A 17,378-nucleotide genomic window follows, 5' to 3' on the forward strand; every position below is an offset into this window, starting at 1 on the left:
CAAAAGACATTTATTACCAAGGACATCTTTTCTGATTGGTTTCACAAACATTTTATACCAGCAGCTTGTGTTCATTGCAGGGAAGCTGGGATGGATGATGAATGCAAGATTTTGTTGTTCTTTGACAGCTATTCTGCTCATCCTCCGGCTGAAATTCTCACCAAAAATAAGATGTCGTGTACTTTTTCTCAAATGTGACTTCATTAATTTAGCCACGTGACCTAAATCATGCAGGATAAATGTAAAAACACTTTCTTGAATAGCATGCTAGTGGAAGTGAACAGAGGTGTGGGTGTGAACGGTTTTCAATTGGCTTGTTACCATGTTTAGTGATGTGATCAAGGTGGGGATTTTGAAGGATTCCATATGACAAGTAAGAAAAAAACAGTCTGACTTTCTTACATATGCAAGAAAATATACCTTCAGCATCCATAAGTCAGCTGGAAGAAGTAGATATCAAAGAAGTTTTTAACATCAATAATGAGGCTCCAGTTGTTCACTCATTGATTGATGGTAAAACAGCTGAAATCGTTCTGATTCCAGGTGATTATAATAGTGATGACAAAGATGACATTGTGAACAATGGGTAATTTTAAGTCAGTTTATACAATCAAAGAGAGACTTCTAAGACAAAAAAGATTGTTAGGCAGATGGCTCTTCAGGAAACATTTAGAAAAGCCATCCAGCAGAGTGCCTTCTCCTCCCTAGAAGACTCACTTCCTGGTCCCACAACTGCTTCTGATGTTCTTTCTCTCCTAAAAGATAAAACACAGTGTACAGTAGCATTTTAATCAAAACACAGCATCATAGGAGGAGATGGGAAGCCTGCCACTGTTTGTGTGATTGTTTTCTAATGGCTGTTACAAGTATTCTGGTGATGCCATTGTGCTAACATTATTTTTTCACTGTATTAATATTATGAATTTTTATTGTTAAGCACTTATGTGTGAATAAGTGTAAGAAAATGATGTCTTGTTGGTAGCATATAAATTCAGTCAGGAATGATGGTGATGTCAACCACAGATTGTCTACACAGGTGGCTGAGATAATGACACCTTTATTTTCTGATGGTTCAACATATACAAACTTCATTTCATGCACAAAATTACTATTAAAAATATTTTAAGAGATTACCTTCAGACGATGTGCATAAGGTATACACAAAACATAAATGTTTTATATTTAGACTGGGGTTTCTGTCTCCAAAACATCTCATTATGTAAATTTAAATATTATAAAATTTAAAAATCTTTGCAATCTGAAACACTTCTGGTCCCAGCATTTTAGATAAGGGCTATTCAACCTGTAGCTTATCTTAGGAACAGGGCATGATCCCAAAATAGCTAAATGAATATGAAAACAAGCATCCTTCAAGATATTGTCCTTTAAATCAGGAATGTAGGAAAGAATCACCTGTAGAAACTTAAAAATATGCTTATGTCTGCCATCAGGGCTCACAGGTGTTTGTTTGATAGATGTGGATGGGGCCTCAGTACTTGCATTTTGTTTTATAGCAGCTTTATTGCCACAATTCCAACTATCAACTGGATTCTAGCATGTGTGTGTGGCTGTAGCTTTAGGCAATGATTTCATAACTTATATGAAATATAATTTTTAAATATAATACTTGATTTTTAAATATAATACTTGATATTTTTCTTTTGCTCATTCGTGTTCAATATCCACTCCTTCCATCCTGTTCTGTGATAGGGGAGTGGGAGCTAGTCTCTAGAGTACTTACTCCCTTGCTCCTTCTCTGACAAAAGTGTCACTTCCTGGGCAAACTCCACATGCTCTGAGATGTGCCAAGGTCTTCTTCCTCCAGGCTTAGGGATTTTAATGGCTCTTGGCTGTTCCTAGCCCAGGATGGGGACATAGTTACTAGCCCCAGGCTACTTCGTTTTCTGAAATGTAGTTAACTTGTATGATGGGTAATTTTAAGTCAACTTTACTGAGCCATAGACTACCCACACATTTGTTCCAATATTATTCTGGATATGTCTGTGAGGGTGTTTCTAGATAAGATTAACATTTGAATTGGTAGACCCAGTACAATAGATTGCCCTCCCTAACATGGGTGGCCTCATCCAATCAATTGAAAGCCTGACTAGAACAAAAAGGCTGAATAATAGGAAACTCCTTCTGCCAGACTGCTTCAGCTGGGACATCAGTCATTTTCTACCTTCAGACTCATACTAAAGCACTGGCTCTTCCTGGGTCTTGAAGCCACTGCCTTTGGACTGGAATTTATATCATCGGCTCACCTGCTTTTCAGTTTTAGGTCTTAGACTGCAAAATAGGCTTTCTTGGGTGTCCAGCTTGCTGAGTGCAGATCTTAGGACTCATCACTCTTTATAATTGTGTAAGCCAATTCCTTGTAACAAATCCCATATATATTAATATTACATATAATGTAAACTTACCTTCAGGTTATATATATATAATGTATACATAAAACATAAATTAATTTTGTTGGTTATGTTTCTCTAGAGAACCTTGACTAATACATCCTGTAAATAGTCCCTTTATTAAATTCCCTTCAATTATTACATTTGGCCTAATATGTAAAGCCCCTCTCTCATACATGTACTCTAGTCCAATGATCAATGATAAGTATCAGTTATTTTACAACTTTTATATTTAATGAAAAATTTTCAATAAACCTATAATTGATATCATTGACTTTACAAAGTGATTTTTGCTTCCATGCCAAAAAAAAAGTTACTAAGTAGTTTTACAGGAATTTTTAGAGCAGTGGATTTCCTTCAAGAAAGAAAGAAGACTTTTAAAAATGAAAATTAGCTTCTTAAGGTATTTTGCCTTTTTTTAAATAAGTTCCCAATGTAAGAATGGATTTTTTTAATATCATTTATTTTAATTTGTTTGGTGTCAGCTCTTCCAATGCACTGGTATGTGTGGGTCTTAGTAAAAATAGTTTAATTCCCAGTAGGAAGAGTGTCCAATTGTTTTAATTTCCATTATCACAGCTGTAAGCAGCTCTTTCATCTTTGCAGTGGATCAACTTTTGTTGCATTTGAAACCCTTAAGAATTAATTTTAGTTAGTCCATAAGGAGAATATTGACCTTGGAACATGTAGGTGCTGATTAAATGTGCAGAATAGAGTGGGGAGAAAGCTTAGGCACTCGAGTGAGGGCTCCAGTGCCTAGAGTTGTTGATCTCCTTGGAGAAAATCTTGATTGCCATCTGGGACTGTTCCTAGATAGTTGGTTCATTTACTCTCCCTGGATGAATTCTAGTCAGGTTAAATTCTGTCCAGTATGAATCCCCATTTTCTTCTTTATTGGTTTCCAGAAGTGGCAAAGTTAAGCAGTGAAGGTGAACACAGGTCACTAATAAGCCCAAGTGAACCCTGCAACCAGGAATTGTTCTCCATTGGTCATTTGAGTTACTGAGCAGAGTTATTCTGGGTTTGTTCTCTGCATACATAAAACCTAAGTTTTCTGCTTCAACAAAGTATATGTGAAGATACGCATAGACCCTGCATATTAGAAAAGGAAGGAGTTTAGCTATTATCTGATTTGAAGGTTCTCATGCTGGGAGACATAGGTGGACATTAGGGGGTCTTTAAACCCCTGAAATTAAGTGTAAATTTTGTAAATGTGTGACATGGAGGTGGGGGTGGGGTGGAAAGTCCAGAAAAAGCAACTGGTTGGTTGCTTGGTTTATTTCACAGATACTTCTCTATGAATTCCCGTGTTTGACACAGGAATTTAAGGATCTCCTGGGGAGAAGAAGGGTAGACTAAGAATACACACACAAATATGAAGAATGAGTGATGGTGTCCAACCCTTATGGACTCCAAAGGGTGGTAAGGAATTGGTCAGTCTCTTTCCAAGTCAGAAAGGAAGGGCTTCTCTCTTAGACATTTGGGAGCACTTCATGTAGACATGTCTCTGCCAACAGCGATAACTTTATTTACATTCTATTTTCCTTTCCTCACAGTCTTTAGTCCTTTTAACCTCTTCTTTCTTCAAAGTTCTTGCCTTCTTGTGTGTTTTGGCATTTACCTAGTTCACAGTTATTCTTTTTCTAGTTCTCTGATGGAGGGGGAAGAGGAAACTTCAGTTTCTGTGAGTAGAGGAGTGTCAACGGGAAAATATCAGGAAGCTTGGACTTTGGGTGAAATGTCTAAGCACAGTCAGATGCTGAACTTCCTTATCAGCCAAGGGATCAACTGATAAAAATGTCTGTTTATTGTTAGCTTGGTCATGAAAGGTGATAGACTTTAGGAAATAGCGAGAAAGCATGAAAGGAGAAACATTTGTCCAACTTTGGGCATTATTCTGTTGAGAAGGTTTATCTGTCGCAAAAGAATGTATGACCTAAGAGGGTTTGAGTGTTACTGTTTAGATGGGAGATTTTTGTTTTACAGATAAGAAAACTGATGTTCAGAAAAATGGAGGAACTCACTCAAACTCACACAGGTAAAGGCAGAGTAGTAGAGCAAAGCTATAATTCTTAGACTTTGTCATTTCGATACTCTTTCTAAGATACACTGATGACCCTAATATTATATATAAAAGGAAGATCTTTAAAATTTCTCAAGGAAGATGAAATATGGATTCAAGTCAGGGTTCTGGTTAATAGCAGACCTAGTATTTTTCCTTATAAGGCCTAAGTCAAAGCCCTACCCCCATCCCCCATTAGGGAATGTAAATTTTAGAACTGTTTTTTTTTTTTAGGAAAGATAACTACATGTGATCATTACAAATGATCAGCATCCCAATATTTAATACATGTTGGAAAAGCAGGAATGCAATCTTTTGTCCTGAGAGCAGGGACCAGACAATGCTTTATAACTGGGAGGGAAAGAAGAGGAGAAGAGAATTTTCTTTTCTTTTCCTGGTTTTAATTACAATGGATGGGGGAGAGAAAAAAAATGGTGGAGTAAAGATAACCACCCCGGATTCCTGCTCCCAGAGAAGGAGACATAGATCTTGGTCTCCTATGTGCGACTGGATCTCCCCCCTTCAAGGACAGCATTGAGAATCCGCAGAGGTTCAGCTTGGGACTCTCAATAAAGGAAAAAACAAGGTATTTGGGAGATAAGATCACATTCTCTGGAGAGTGCAAAACAAACAGTAGGGCGTGTGGGAGGGTGCTGGCCCACGGGGCCAGGGGGTAAAGTGGGATCAGACCCACAGGAGAATGCCTTGCTTTCCCCATTGACCTCCACACCTACCCAGCCAGGGACCTGTCTGAAATTGGTGCAAAATTGCAGCAGGAGAAGAGGGTGCTGGAGAGTGCAGTCATCAGTGGAAATTCCTTGGAGTCCCCATGCTAGGACGGCTCTAAGACGGAAGGAAACCGAACTAAACTGAAAGGGGAGGCAGTTAGATGTCTTGCCTCTGGTAACGAGCGGGGCTAGCCCTACAGAGTTGTTCACTAAGTCTGGGACTCTAAGCTGGAACTGCCTCGGGCAATAAGACTGTGCAGGGTGGGTCAGTAAGAGCAAGGGCTATGGCTGAACTGGTGGTCAGGAAGGCAGCATAGAGGAGGCAACGGAGCATACTGATGACCTAAACCCCCAACCCAGCACCTGCCACCTCCTAAACAGTCGACCCTAGTGCTGGTGCCCTGCGAGTGGGCAAGTGGCTGTATTGAGGGAGTCCACAGCCCAGCCACCGTGGTGCAATGTGGTGCAACGGGCAGATCCCCTCCCCCAGCCTAGAGACTCTTATGACAAATTCCTCCCCTACACAATCTGCAATGGGCTCACCAGGCCTGGATCAATCAACAAACTACTGAGAAGACTAAAGCCAAGGGGAGCTACAACTACTGGGGCACTGGAGTGCAGGGAAGACTGGGGAGCTACTTGCTCCCCCTAGCCCACATCTCTCCTGCCAAAAGTGGTAGTAGGCTCCACCCCTGGAGGTGGGGTGAGACAAGAAAACCCACTCTCCCCCAGATCTAGGGAGAACCTGCTGGACCTCTGTGCAGTGCACAAACAGGCAGTATAAAAGACTTTGCTTCCCAGAACAGTTCAGGTCACCCAGTTGATCAAAACGCTGGGGCTGGATCTCCTCCCCCAGTCAGGGCCATGGTCAAGGAACAAATCTCCTGCAAGAGGCCACAATAGGCTCCACAAGTAACCCCTCCTATCAGGGGTACCTTCCAAGTGTGGCAGAAGAGCTCCCTCCAGTGGCTGATCAAAAAACTACAGAAGAGAGGACCCCTGGGCACCATCAGCTGATCCACATGGGGAGAGCTCAGTGTAAGAATTCTGGAACTTTGAAATATCAAACCAAAAATGCTCCCCCTAAGAGATACACAAGCTCTCAAGAAATGGAGACTGAACAAACCCAAAACACTAAAACGACAGAAGAATTCCAAAATTGGATTGTAAGAAAGCTCAATGATACGCAAGAAAAAATGGATAACCAACACAAAGAAACTGCAAAGAAAATCGAGGGCTTGGAACAAAAATTCACTAAGGAAATTGAGATCTTAAAGAAAAAATCAATCCGATCTCCTGGGAATGAAGAATTTATTCAGGGAAATACAAAACACAGTGGAAGGCCTCAAAAATAGGGTGGACCAAACAGAACAAAGAATCTCAGAGATTGAAGATAATGCTTTCCAATTAAACAAATCAGTCACAGAAATAGAGCGGAGAAACAAGAGAAAAGAGCAAAGCCTACAAGAGATGTGGGATTATGTGAAGAAACCTAATGTGAGGGTCATAGGGTTACCAGAAAGGGAAGAAGAAAACACTCAAGGGTTGGACAAGCTATTTGAAGATATAATAGAGGAAAATTTCCCAGGCCTTGCTAAAAATCTCCAGATACAAGTTCAAGAAGCTCAAAGGACCCCTGGGAGATTCAATGCAAATAGGAATATGTCACGACATGCAGTCATCAAACTGACCAAAATATCAACTAAAGAGGCCCTTCTACAAGCTGTAAGATGAAAGAAGCAAGTTACTTACAAAGGAAAACCAATCAGAATAACTCCAGATTTCTCAACTGGAACATTACAAGCAAGGAGAGACTGGGGCACCATTCTCACTCTTTTGAAACAAAACAATGCCCAGCCTAGAATCTTGTACCATGCAAAACTAAGCTTTATATATGAAGGAGAAATTAAGACATTCTCAGATAAGGAAAGTTTGAGGGAATTCACCAAGACAAGACCAGCTCTACAAGAAGTACTCAAAACAGTGTTATGCAGGGAACAGCATAATAAAAACTCATGAACATAAAAACACCCAAAACCTAAAGATTAAAGGTCAGATATCACAATGGCTCAAGACAGAAATCAAAGCAACAACGTCCAACCCAACAGAATGAACAGTAATCTACCTCACCTATCAGTTCTCTCAATAAATGTGAATGGCTTAAACTCCCCACTCAAGAGACATAGGCTGGCTGAATGGATAAGAAAATATAAGCCAAGTATCTGCTATCTTCAGGAAACACATCTAACCTGAAAGGATGCATATAGATTAAATGTAAACGGGTGGAGATCAGTATTTCAAGTAAATAGAAGCCAAAAGAAGGCTGGCATGGCAGTTCTGATCTCAGATGATTGAGATTTTAAACCAACAAAAGTAGTGAAAGACAAAGATGGTCATTATATAATGGTGAAGGGCACAGTTCAACAAGAAGAGATAACAATTTAAAATATATATGCACCCAACTTAGATGCACCCAGATTCATAAAGCAAACCTTACTGGATCTAAGCAAATTGATTAACAGCAACTCCATAATAACTGGAGATTTCAACACCCCACTGACTGCACAGGACAGATCCTCCAAACAGAAAATTAATAAAGAAATAATGGACTTAAACAAAACTTTAGAACAATTGGGTCTGACTGACATTTACAGGACATTCTACCTAAATTCCACTGAATATACGTTCTTCTCATCAGCTCACGGAACATTCTCAAGACTGACAATAGATGTTGGCATGGATGTGGAGAGAGAGGAACACTGCTACACTGCTGGTGGAAGTGCAAACTATTTCAACCTCTGTGGAAAGCAATATGGAGATACCTCAAAGTGATACAAGTAGACCTACCATTTGATCCAGCAATTCTACTACTGGGCATCTACCCAAAAGATCAAAAGTCACTCTACAAAAAAGACACCTGCACTCGAATGTTTATAGCAACACAATTCATAATTGCAAAGCTGTGGGAACAACCCAAGTGCCCATCAATTCATGAGTGGATTAATAAAATGTGGTATATGTATACCATGGAGTACTATTCAGCTCTAAGAAACCAAAAGATATTATTAAGGAAAACAAATGAACATTATTTGAAACCTTAAAATTTGTACCCCCATAATATGCTGAAATAGAAAAATAATTATCATGGATGCAATTTGAAATAGATAAAATGTTTATTTGCTTTCTGTCCATGACTCATATTTTTATGTTTTCAATCTACATGTATTTTACTTCACACATACAATCATGATCATGGTCCTACATAAAACCAAATTTGAATAGGTTACAATTGTTAAGGCTCCTTAATAATATCTTTTGGTTCATTCATCTCTAATAAATTATGCATCTTATGCATAATTTATGCATAATTATGTAATTCTTCCTAAGGTTAACTCATGTCCCTGTAACTACTTTTAGTGCTACTACTTTTCCTGTACATGAGGCTGAATATATCTGATTAGTAGTCAAGTGGTGCAAGCTGGTCCCACTAAGCAAACTTTTTCTGGACAGAATTGAGTGGTCCACACATACCACTGCATCAGTGTCCAAGACTGCTTGTTTTGGATAAGCAGTCCTTGTTTGTTAAAGTCCTTGTTTGTTAACTCATTTTGGGGCATCTGGGGCATTAGTACTTCTATTCCTAGTAACTGTTTTTTCTCTTTATTATAGGTTATATTTTCACAAATCTCAAAATACATTATCTGAACATTGTGGGTTATACTTTGTAGAGACCTTGTGTGATGAGATAATTTTCGGAGGGGTGTTGAAGTTTCTCAGCCTCCTTGGAGCCTTACCCCATGCATGTTTTGTTCAGGAGTCAGTAAAAAGTTTGACATAAGTTTACACACAGAGTTGGTAGCTCTCCCTCTGTGACTCCTTTCTTACTGGGACTTCCTCCATTAACTCCCAGATTTTCTATCCATCTCAAATTCCATCTTCTCACCCCAAAGGCCAATAATCCTATGACTTTCTGTTTGAGTTCTATCCTTTAAGAGCAGTGTAGACAAGGAAATACCCTTGGGAGAGTCAGGAGTAGGGTAAGAAAGGCAGGCGTCCAGAGTGTAAAATTGGAGGCAGCGTTCATTCTCAAGGTCATACCTAGGCAGGGTCAGGACTCCAGGATACATGTCTCCTAACATTTTATACTGTAGTTGCCTCTCTCGCTCGCCCTATTCCCAGCCCTGTCTGGCCTTCAGGGAAAAAGTCATATGCACTAGAAAAGAGAAAAATAAACGTACTTCTGTTACTACAAAAGACAAGGAGAGAGGAAAAAACAAGGAAACCTCTCCATTTCATAATAAAACATAATTTAAAAACTCATTATATATATCTATGTATGTACATGTACACATGTATCCATAAAGAAAAAGAGAGCTGAGGGAGAAACCATGGGTCAGAGATGTCAGCATTTCTTTCCTTTCCTTGACAAAGGAAAGCAGTTGGAGGAACATGACCTCTTCAGCACACTAGAGAAAGCTGAACCCTAAGGGCCTGTAGAGAAAAAGCAAATGACAAGCAAGGTCATCTGAATCATAGAACCCTGGAAAGCTGGACAGGAAGGAGCAAAGGACATCACTAAAATTAGAAGATTGGAGGTCTGTGCAATGATTAACTTAAAACTTGGTGGCCCTCCCCCTCTAATAACTACCTTCCTCAACTCTTCAGCAGGCAAAAAGTTACTCCTATGGAGAGGTGAGAATGCCTGTTTTTGACTAGAGGCTAAGCATAGTATTAAAGGTATGAGGATTAAAAGAAACTACATCTCTATTGGAGATATTCTTGGCCCTTTTTAAATATTCTTCAGCCAGCATATCGGCAGCTTGCCTGTATCTCTCTTGGCAAAGAACTAGAAGATTCTTCTCTGGAGAAACTGGCCCAAGAGAAACGCTTACAGACATTAACATTTTGGAGTGCACCAAATGGTCAGGACCTGGCCAGATGTATACTAACAGTGTACATCCTAAACCCACTTATCTCAGAAACTAACAAACCCAATAGGACAAAAAAATATATAAGGCTTAAATTATATGAGAAACAAGTTTGGTCCATAAAATCTTGTATTTAATAAACTGAGCATAAGCAAAAAATATACTCTTAATAAAATTCAACTCTGTGTTAGGTCCCTAAGAAAAAGATTTCCACAAATTCCCATAAAGCAGAATTTTTATAGCCAATATTTACTAGCTCCTGTAATGCAGGAAATTTTAAATTACCAATTAAAGTACCTCTTGGTTGCAATCAACAGAACTTAATATAGATTTCTTTAAGAAGTAAAGAAATTTATTGGAAGGATATCAGGGAGCGTACAGAATCAACTGTAGGCTGGAGAACCAGGCAAGATGCAAAGAAATCCAGGCCAGACATCAGGAAAGATAACCAATATCTAGTTAAGGCATTACCTTGTGCACTGCTGTCATTAGATGCTTGCCACCACTGGAATCTTACTGCTGTCCTCACCTCTGGACTCTCCACATCATTGTCCTTACCTCTGTAAACACTTTCTTGTTTGTTTCTACTAATATAGCTTGACATACCTCCTTCAGCCTTCAACATTGGGGACAAGAGCGTTAGGTTGGCTAAGTTGATGTCATATGGCCATTCTCTGTCCCGAAGTAACCAGAGAGGAGGACAAGGCCATTCCACTGAAACCCACACAATAGCGGCTTCCCTCAAAATTGGAGGGGTGCCTAAATGCTAAGTCACATAAAACAGCAAACATCTATTGGGAATGGTTACAACAACAAAATAAAAATAAATGCACACTAGTATTCATATGAATATATTTTGAAGAAATTTTAAATAACTCAAAGAGGAAATCAATATTGAAATGACAATTTGTGAAGGAATGAAAATGTGAGCAAAAACATCAAAACTGATGAAACGTCAAAAGAGCCATGTGTTGCTTAATGATAGGGATATGTTTTGAGAAATGTGTTGCCAGGTGATTTTGTTGTTATGTAACCAGCTCAATGACCCCTAAATGTTTTCCTATAATTCTGTCTCTTAACTACTTGACCTTTTGAGTTGTTTTCCAGAAATGGTAGAGTTTCTGCAAGACAAAGCTGAGATTTTGAAGGCCCCTGGGCAGATTGCCTGATACCAAGATTTACCATCCTCCACAACCTTCCTCAAGTGCATGTAGCCCTTTGTTAGTTACTATATACCATGGCCTGTCTCAAGGCACATGGTCTCTCCTTTAAAAGCCCATGTTTGCAGTTGTGTATTATGCTACAATAAACATTCAAATAAAGGTGTTTTTTTGATAAAATTACTTATTTTCCTTTGGGCAAACACCCAGTAGTGGGATTGCTGTATCAAATGCAGGGTCAATTTTTAGTTCTTTAAGGATGTAGAATCAACCCAAATGCCCATCAATTCATGAGTGGATTAACACAATGTGGTACATGTATACTATGAAATATTATGCATCCAGGAAGGTTGAATTAAGGCCTTTTGCAACAATTTGGATATAACTGGAGACCATTATCCTAAGTGCAGTGTCTAAAGAATGGAAAAACAAATACCATGTGTATTCGCTATTAAATTGGAACTGACTGATGAGCACACATGTGCACAGAAGTAAAGCTCAGTGGATACCAGTTAGGGGAAGGCAGGAGGAAAGATTGGGCAAAAACCTACCTGACGGGTACAATGAACATTACCTGAGTGATGGGCACATTATAACCCTGGCTCAAGCATAACAAAATGAATACATATAATAAAAAACATTTGTACCCATGTAATATTTTGAAATAAGAAAAGCCCATGATCTCCATTAATTACAGAGATGGATCTGAGGCAACTTCCCAGTTCTTCTGACAAGACATTTTTCATATTAAAAAAACTCCTGTCTTGCTTGGCAATCCTTCTTGTCTTAATAATTGGATGTTTGTGCATCAAGAAACTGGACCTAGGCTGAGACCCCCTGTGGTTTCGATGGCAGTTGTGCAAACCTAGAGTGTACTTATGCAAACATAGATGGTGTGGCCTACTACACACCTGGGCTGTGTGGTGTAGCCTATTGCTCCCCTAGGCTACAAACCTGTACAGCATAATACATAATGGTATTTGTATATCTAAACATAAACAGAAAAGGTAAAATAAATCCAATATTCTGGGACCACCATTGTATATTCAGTCTGTCATTGAAACATTATGTGCCCTATGACTGTACTTAGAGTCAAGTTTTTAACAAAATGCATATATTAGGAAAAAGAAATTGAAAATAAAGCATATCACTCCACAAGCTAGAAAAATAACCACTGTTTCGAGACAGCAAAACTGAGGGTACTAAGAAGGGAAAACAGAAAACAGCTACAGGTCCATTGCATTAATAAGGCAAGTAGGCCTAATTTATAAAAAAGAATCCTACCAAATCTTCAAGGAACAGGTAATTCTATTCAAACTATTCAAATGGTAAAAGATGGGAAGTTACCTCATTCTATGTGGCTACAGAACTCTTATGAAAACTGGACAAAGATTAGTGTAAAGAAAACTATAGATCAATTTCACATGTGAGCATCAGTGCAAAAAAATATGATCATGGTATTTTCAAATTAAATACAGTAATAGATTAACAGAACAGCCACATTCCAAGCATGGTTTATCCCAAGATGGCAAGAATGATTCAACAATTGGAATCTATTCCTCTAAATTAACGTAACATGTTATCTTCTCATAGATGCCACAAGGGTTTTGATAGCATTTAACGTTCATTCCTGATTTTAGAAAGCCTCATCAAACTAAGAATAGAAAATAGCTCCCTCAGGCTGATAAAACTCTGCATCGTGAAATTATAGGCTACGTCCTAACAGTTACTGAAACACTCATCACAGCCACTAGAAAGTCAGGGTGGTGTACAATGTTAGTTTTCTGACTATTATCTATGTCCATTTCTTCCTTGCTAACAAAACATCAATGTATTTTCAGGGGGCCAACGTGCCTAGATAAATGCCTGTTTTCTCAGACTCTTTTGATTTTGGAGGAAGTCCCAGGATTGAGTTCTGTTCACTTGGTGGTAGATGGATGTCTCCTGTACATTCTGAGAATCTTTCACTTTCTTGACAAAAGAAGACATAAGACTATTCTTATTTGTCTTTCAACATTTTGTCTTGATTATGAGAAAGAGCAGTCTTTCAACCAAGAAGTAAGGAGCTGAAGGAAAAACCCAACATATTAAGAATGATGCTGAGAAAGATCTAAAGAGTCTGACTCACTTTTGACACTTGAGCAGTTGCATCAAAACCAGGAACCTGCAGACTCCTAATTAGGGAAGGCAGCACATAGAAGGGGAGGTAAACTTGAGTTATTCACAGCTAAAGACTTTTCTAACTAAAAAAAACCCCAGAAAAATGTTTACTATAACCAGTACTATTTAGTTGCATATTGGAAGTTACAGCCAATGTAGCACGATGAGAATAATTAATTAAAAGCTCATTGCAGTGGCAATGAGGTGAATTTTCACCATTCATAAAACATATCTCCCTAGAAAATCCGAGAGTCAATTTTAAAACTAAGAGAATAGTAAAGTGGCTCATTACACTCTCAACATACAATGATCAATAGCTTTCTTAATCAACATTTATAATCAGTTAATATAGTAAATAGTCCCATCATGGTAAAAAAAAAACCTATAAAATACCTAACAGGAAATGTACAAGATCTATATGAAGACAACAGTAACATTGCACTAATGGACAAAGACAGGGACATACTATGTTCCTGGATAGAAACATTCAATTTCATAAAGATGCAGATTATTACAAAATTATTTTAAAAATTCAGTGGAACACAGAGACCCAACAGGGTATTTTATTAAACTTCACAAGGAGTTTTTAAAGTTCCAGAAAAGGATAAAATGGAAGAGGCAAGACTATTTCAAAACATGAAAATGTGAATGAATATATCTTGCCATATGTCAGCATACTATAAAACTGCAATAAAGCATTGTAGTATTGTTAATCAATTGCTTGACCAGAATGAATAAAAAGTCAATGAATAGACCCGCATTTATGATAAAGGTCCGTGTGCATGTGTTTGTATATATGTGTATATTTGCTAGTATCCTCTATGTTTAGAGTTAACATGATGCTTTGGAGGTTTTAATTAATATTATTAAGGGAGACATGATTCAAGTGGACGACATTAGTTATATAAATGTAAGTGTCTTGTTGCCCCAGTGGTAGAGTATGTGAAAGTGCTGAGAATATTGTTAAATAAATTAACGTATGAGAGAAAGGCTAAACCTGCAGCCTCATTTTTGTAGTTGTTATGACCAGTCTGATAACTTGGGATTGCCTCACTTAAATCTATTGTAATCAGAAGACACCAGTGAACCTTAGAGGGTACTCATTAGGAAGGAGATGGGGTGTGTGTAGCTTGGGTTGCCAGAAGGGCTGGGGAGCTCTTTGACATACCAATTATGGCTGAGCCTGGAAGTCCTATGAGTCCCGATACTCTGGCAAAGTGGTATATTATTTTTAAGGTCTTATTGTATGGATATATAAAAATTTGTGTAGTTTGCTCACAATTACTATATGGAGTCTTTGTGTTTTGCCTTATAAAATACAGCAAAGAATATCCTTGCAAATATATCTTTGTACCATTGTGTAATTTTATTTGTAGGTTGAATTCCTAGAGATGAAATAGCTGGATCAAAGTGAATATATGAAAAATTTTGAAGCTACTGCCAAATTGCTCTCCAAAAATTTTATTTCCTTTTATAGTCACCAAAATAATGTTTGAGTGGGCCTGTTTCCATATTGGCAAACATCAAATGTTCTCAAACACATCTTTGGAAATCAGATGTATGCAAAGTTGCATCTCTTTATCACTTAGTTTTTAATTTCTTAAACATAAAAGACCCAGTTTGTTTCCATGTTTGTTGGCCGTTTGTATTTCTTTATACGTGAGTTGCTGATAGTTGTTTACACATATTCTTACTGAAATAGTAGTATTATTTCTAATTTTTTAAAATTTATTTCACTGATATATTTTATCCCAGATTTTATTTTTAACCTTTCTGTGTCACTCTGTTTTTTATACTTTAGAAATAATAAAGAGCTATTTTTTAGCTTAAATAATCTTTAATAGATAAATTGTGTTAATATGGTCATTATAACTTCTGACCTTTTTGGTCCTTTGGGGACATATTATTTTATTTATATCATTTAAAATTTTAATTTTCTCTTTTAGTCCTCCTCTCAATTAATTTTCTGTGTTTCTTCTTTGTTTCTTAAGTAATTTGGAAACTATACATTTCAGGTATAGTCTAGTGATAGTTAGATATCTAGTTAGATAGTTAGAATAGTTACATATTTAACAGATGTGGTTTGAATTATCTATCAAAATTAATAATTGTGTGAACAGTTTTTTTGTTTTGAACAAGATAAGATCTTAGCCTGGTTTAACTTACCACTATTGCTGGTTGTACTGTTTTCTCCATGCGCCACTCAGGTTTTGCTGAAATGATTGGAAATTTTAGCTTAAGGTTGCTATTTTATTATTATGATTGCATCTTATATCTCCTACTTCTATCAGAGCAGTGTTTTCTTAATGGCAGTTAATTTCATGGACATCACCTATAATTGTTTAGATTTACTCTCAGTCTCACTTGTTACACTCCTAGTGGTTTTCTGCTCCATTGTATCTTTTCCCTTCCTGAGCTACTGCTCAGGTTTCATTTTGCCTAGCTGATATACTACTTCAAAGACATTTCCAGAAATGTATTTAGAATAATATTCTTTTAGCTTTTATGTGTATCTAAGAATATCTTTATTCCTCCCTCACATGGCAACAGCATCAGCCTTTTTCTGTTTGTGGCTTATCAGTGTCTCAATTTGACCTGAGTCCTGAGGGTTGAATTCTAGTCCCCACACACATGGACAGAGAAGATTCCAGACAGAGGGATAAGCATTTGGAGAAATCATAGAAGACTAATTGTCATTAGATTTATCTTTAGATAGGAAGGAAGAAAAAAGGAATATACTGAAAGTAAGAATGTAGCTAAGGAGGAAAAAAATGGAGTGATTTGAGGAATAAAAGACTTCATTTTACGGTTGAGGAAATGGGTAGAAGTGGTAAGAGCATATAAGGAGCTAAAATTGTGTAGATAAGAACCCAAGATCAAAGAGAAGCACAAGTCTGAGAAATCAAAAAGAGAGTCAGAAAGATGTAGACTTATAAAGATATATAGAGAGAGTGCACACTTTGAATTTGGTTGACAAGAGGTAATTGGTAGCTCAGAGAAGATAGTGGATCTGAAAGCTGTAGAATGGTCATTTGAGGAGCTTGAGTTAGAAGAAAGAGGGGTCTGAACTAGAAGGTGAAAAACAACCTTCATGAAGAAATGATGAAACAACGTGATTGCCCTGTTTTTCACAACGTGTAGAAGATAAGTCTGGGAATATAAAGTCTGACATTTGACTTTATGTACTTTTCCAAATCATTGTTCCTCTCTTAACCTAAATTTTTAAAGTATGATTTTATTTTTTATCTTTCTGATGATTTCCCATGTGTCCCAGGAAGAGACAAATCGTACTATGTGGGAAATATTCCTGACTGGGGCACTGATTGTGGTCATGTGATAGCACTGACCACAGACTCATGCTGACCGCATGCATTTATTTCTAGAATGAAATAATTACCGAAAGTGCAAAACTCTTCTCTGTAAATTTCCTATGACATTCTTTAAGCAATTTCAGTTTCCCTTTAAGCAAAAAAAAAAAAAAAAAAGTTTCAGTAAGAATTTCACAGAGACTGGTTTCAGCATAGCTTTGATTATCTGTCCTTGGTGGTGGGAAATATTTTCTCTGTGTTTGGATGCTTGGGTTCAGCCTCCTGGGCTTTCTCTGAAATGAGGCAAGGACATCAGGTTTAGTTACAGCTGGGGTCTCCCCAGCTGCTGGCTTAGCTTATCTAAAATTGCTCAGGGATAGAGCAAATGTCATGAAGATGGTGAAAGCCAAGAGGTGCATCAGTAATACTGTGAATATTCTGTTCGATTTTACGTATCAGGCATTACAAAACAACTAAGCAATCTTAAGTAAACTTTTCCCCCCTCCACTTCCAAAGAAAAATCAAGTGAAGCTGTTAGTTAGCTATTAATTCTAAGTGATGGGTATTCTGATTTTGAGAGCTATTTTATGAGACTGAGAGTTTGAAGTAACATTTTCTTGCCCT

General features: G+C 37.7%; 1 protein-coding gene across 1 annotated transcript in view; it reads left to right on the forward strand.

Moving 5' to 3' along the window:
• The first annotated feature begins 404 nt into the window (after positions 1 to 404).
• ADAM28 (ADAM metallopeptidase domain 28) overlaps positions 405 to 17,378 on the forward strand; it is a 182,554-nt gene continuing 165,580 nt past the window's right edge. The window contains exons 1-2 of the mRNA XM_075997248.1: positions 405 to 586; positions 6,055 to 6,236. Of these exons, the coding sequence (XP_075853363.1) occupies positions 405 to 586; positions 6,055 to 6,236 (364 nt within the window). The remainder of the gene's footprint in view (positions 587 to 6,054; positions 6,237 to 17,378) is intronic.

Source organism: Microcebus murinus, chromosome 24, assembly GCF_040939455.1.
Source record: "Microcebus murinus isolate Inina chromosome 24, M.murinus_Inina_mat1.0, whole genome shotgun sequence".
Taxonomy (NCBI): domain Eukaryota; kingdom Metazoa; phylum Chordata; class Mammalia; order Primates; family Cheirogaleidae; genus Microcebus; species Microcebus murinus.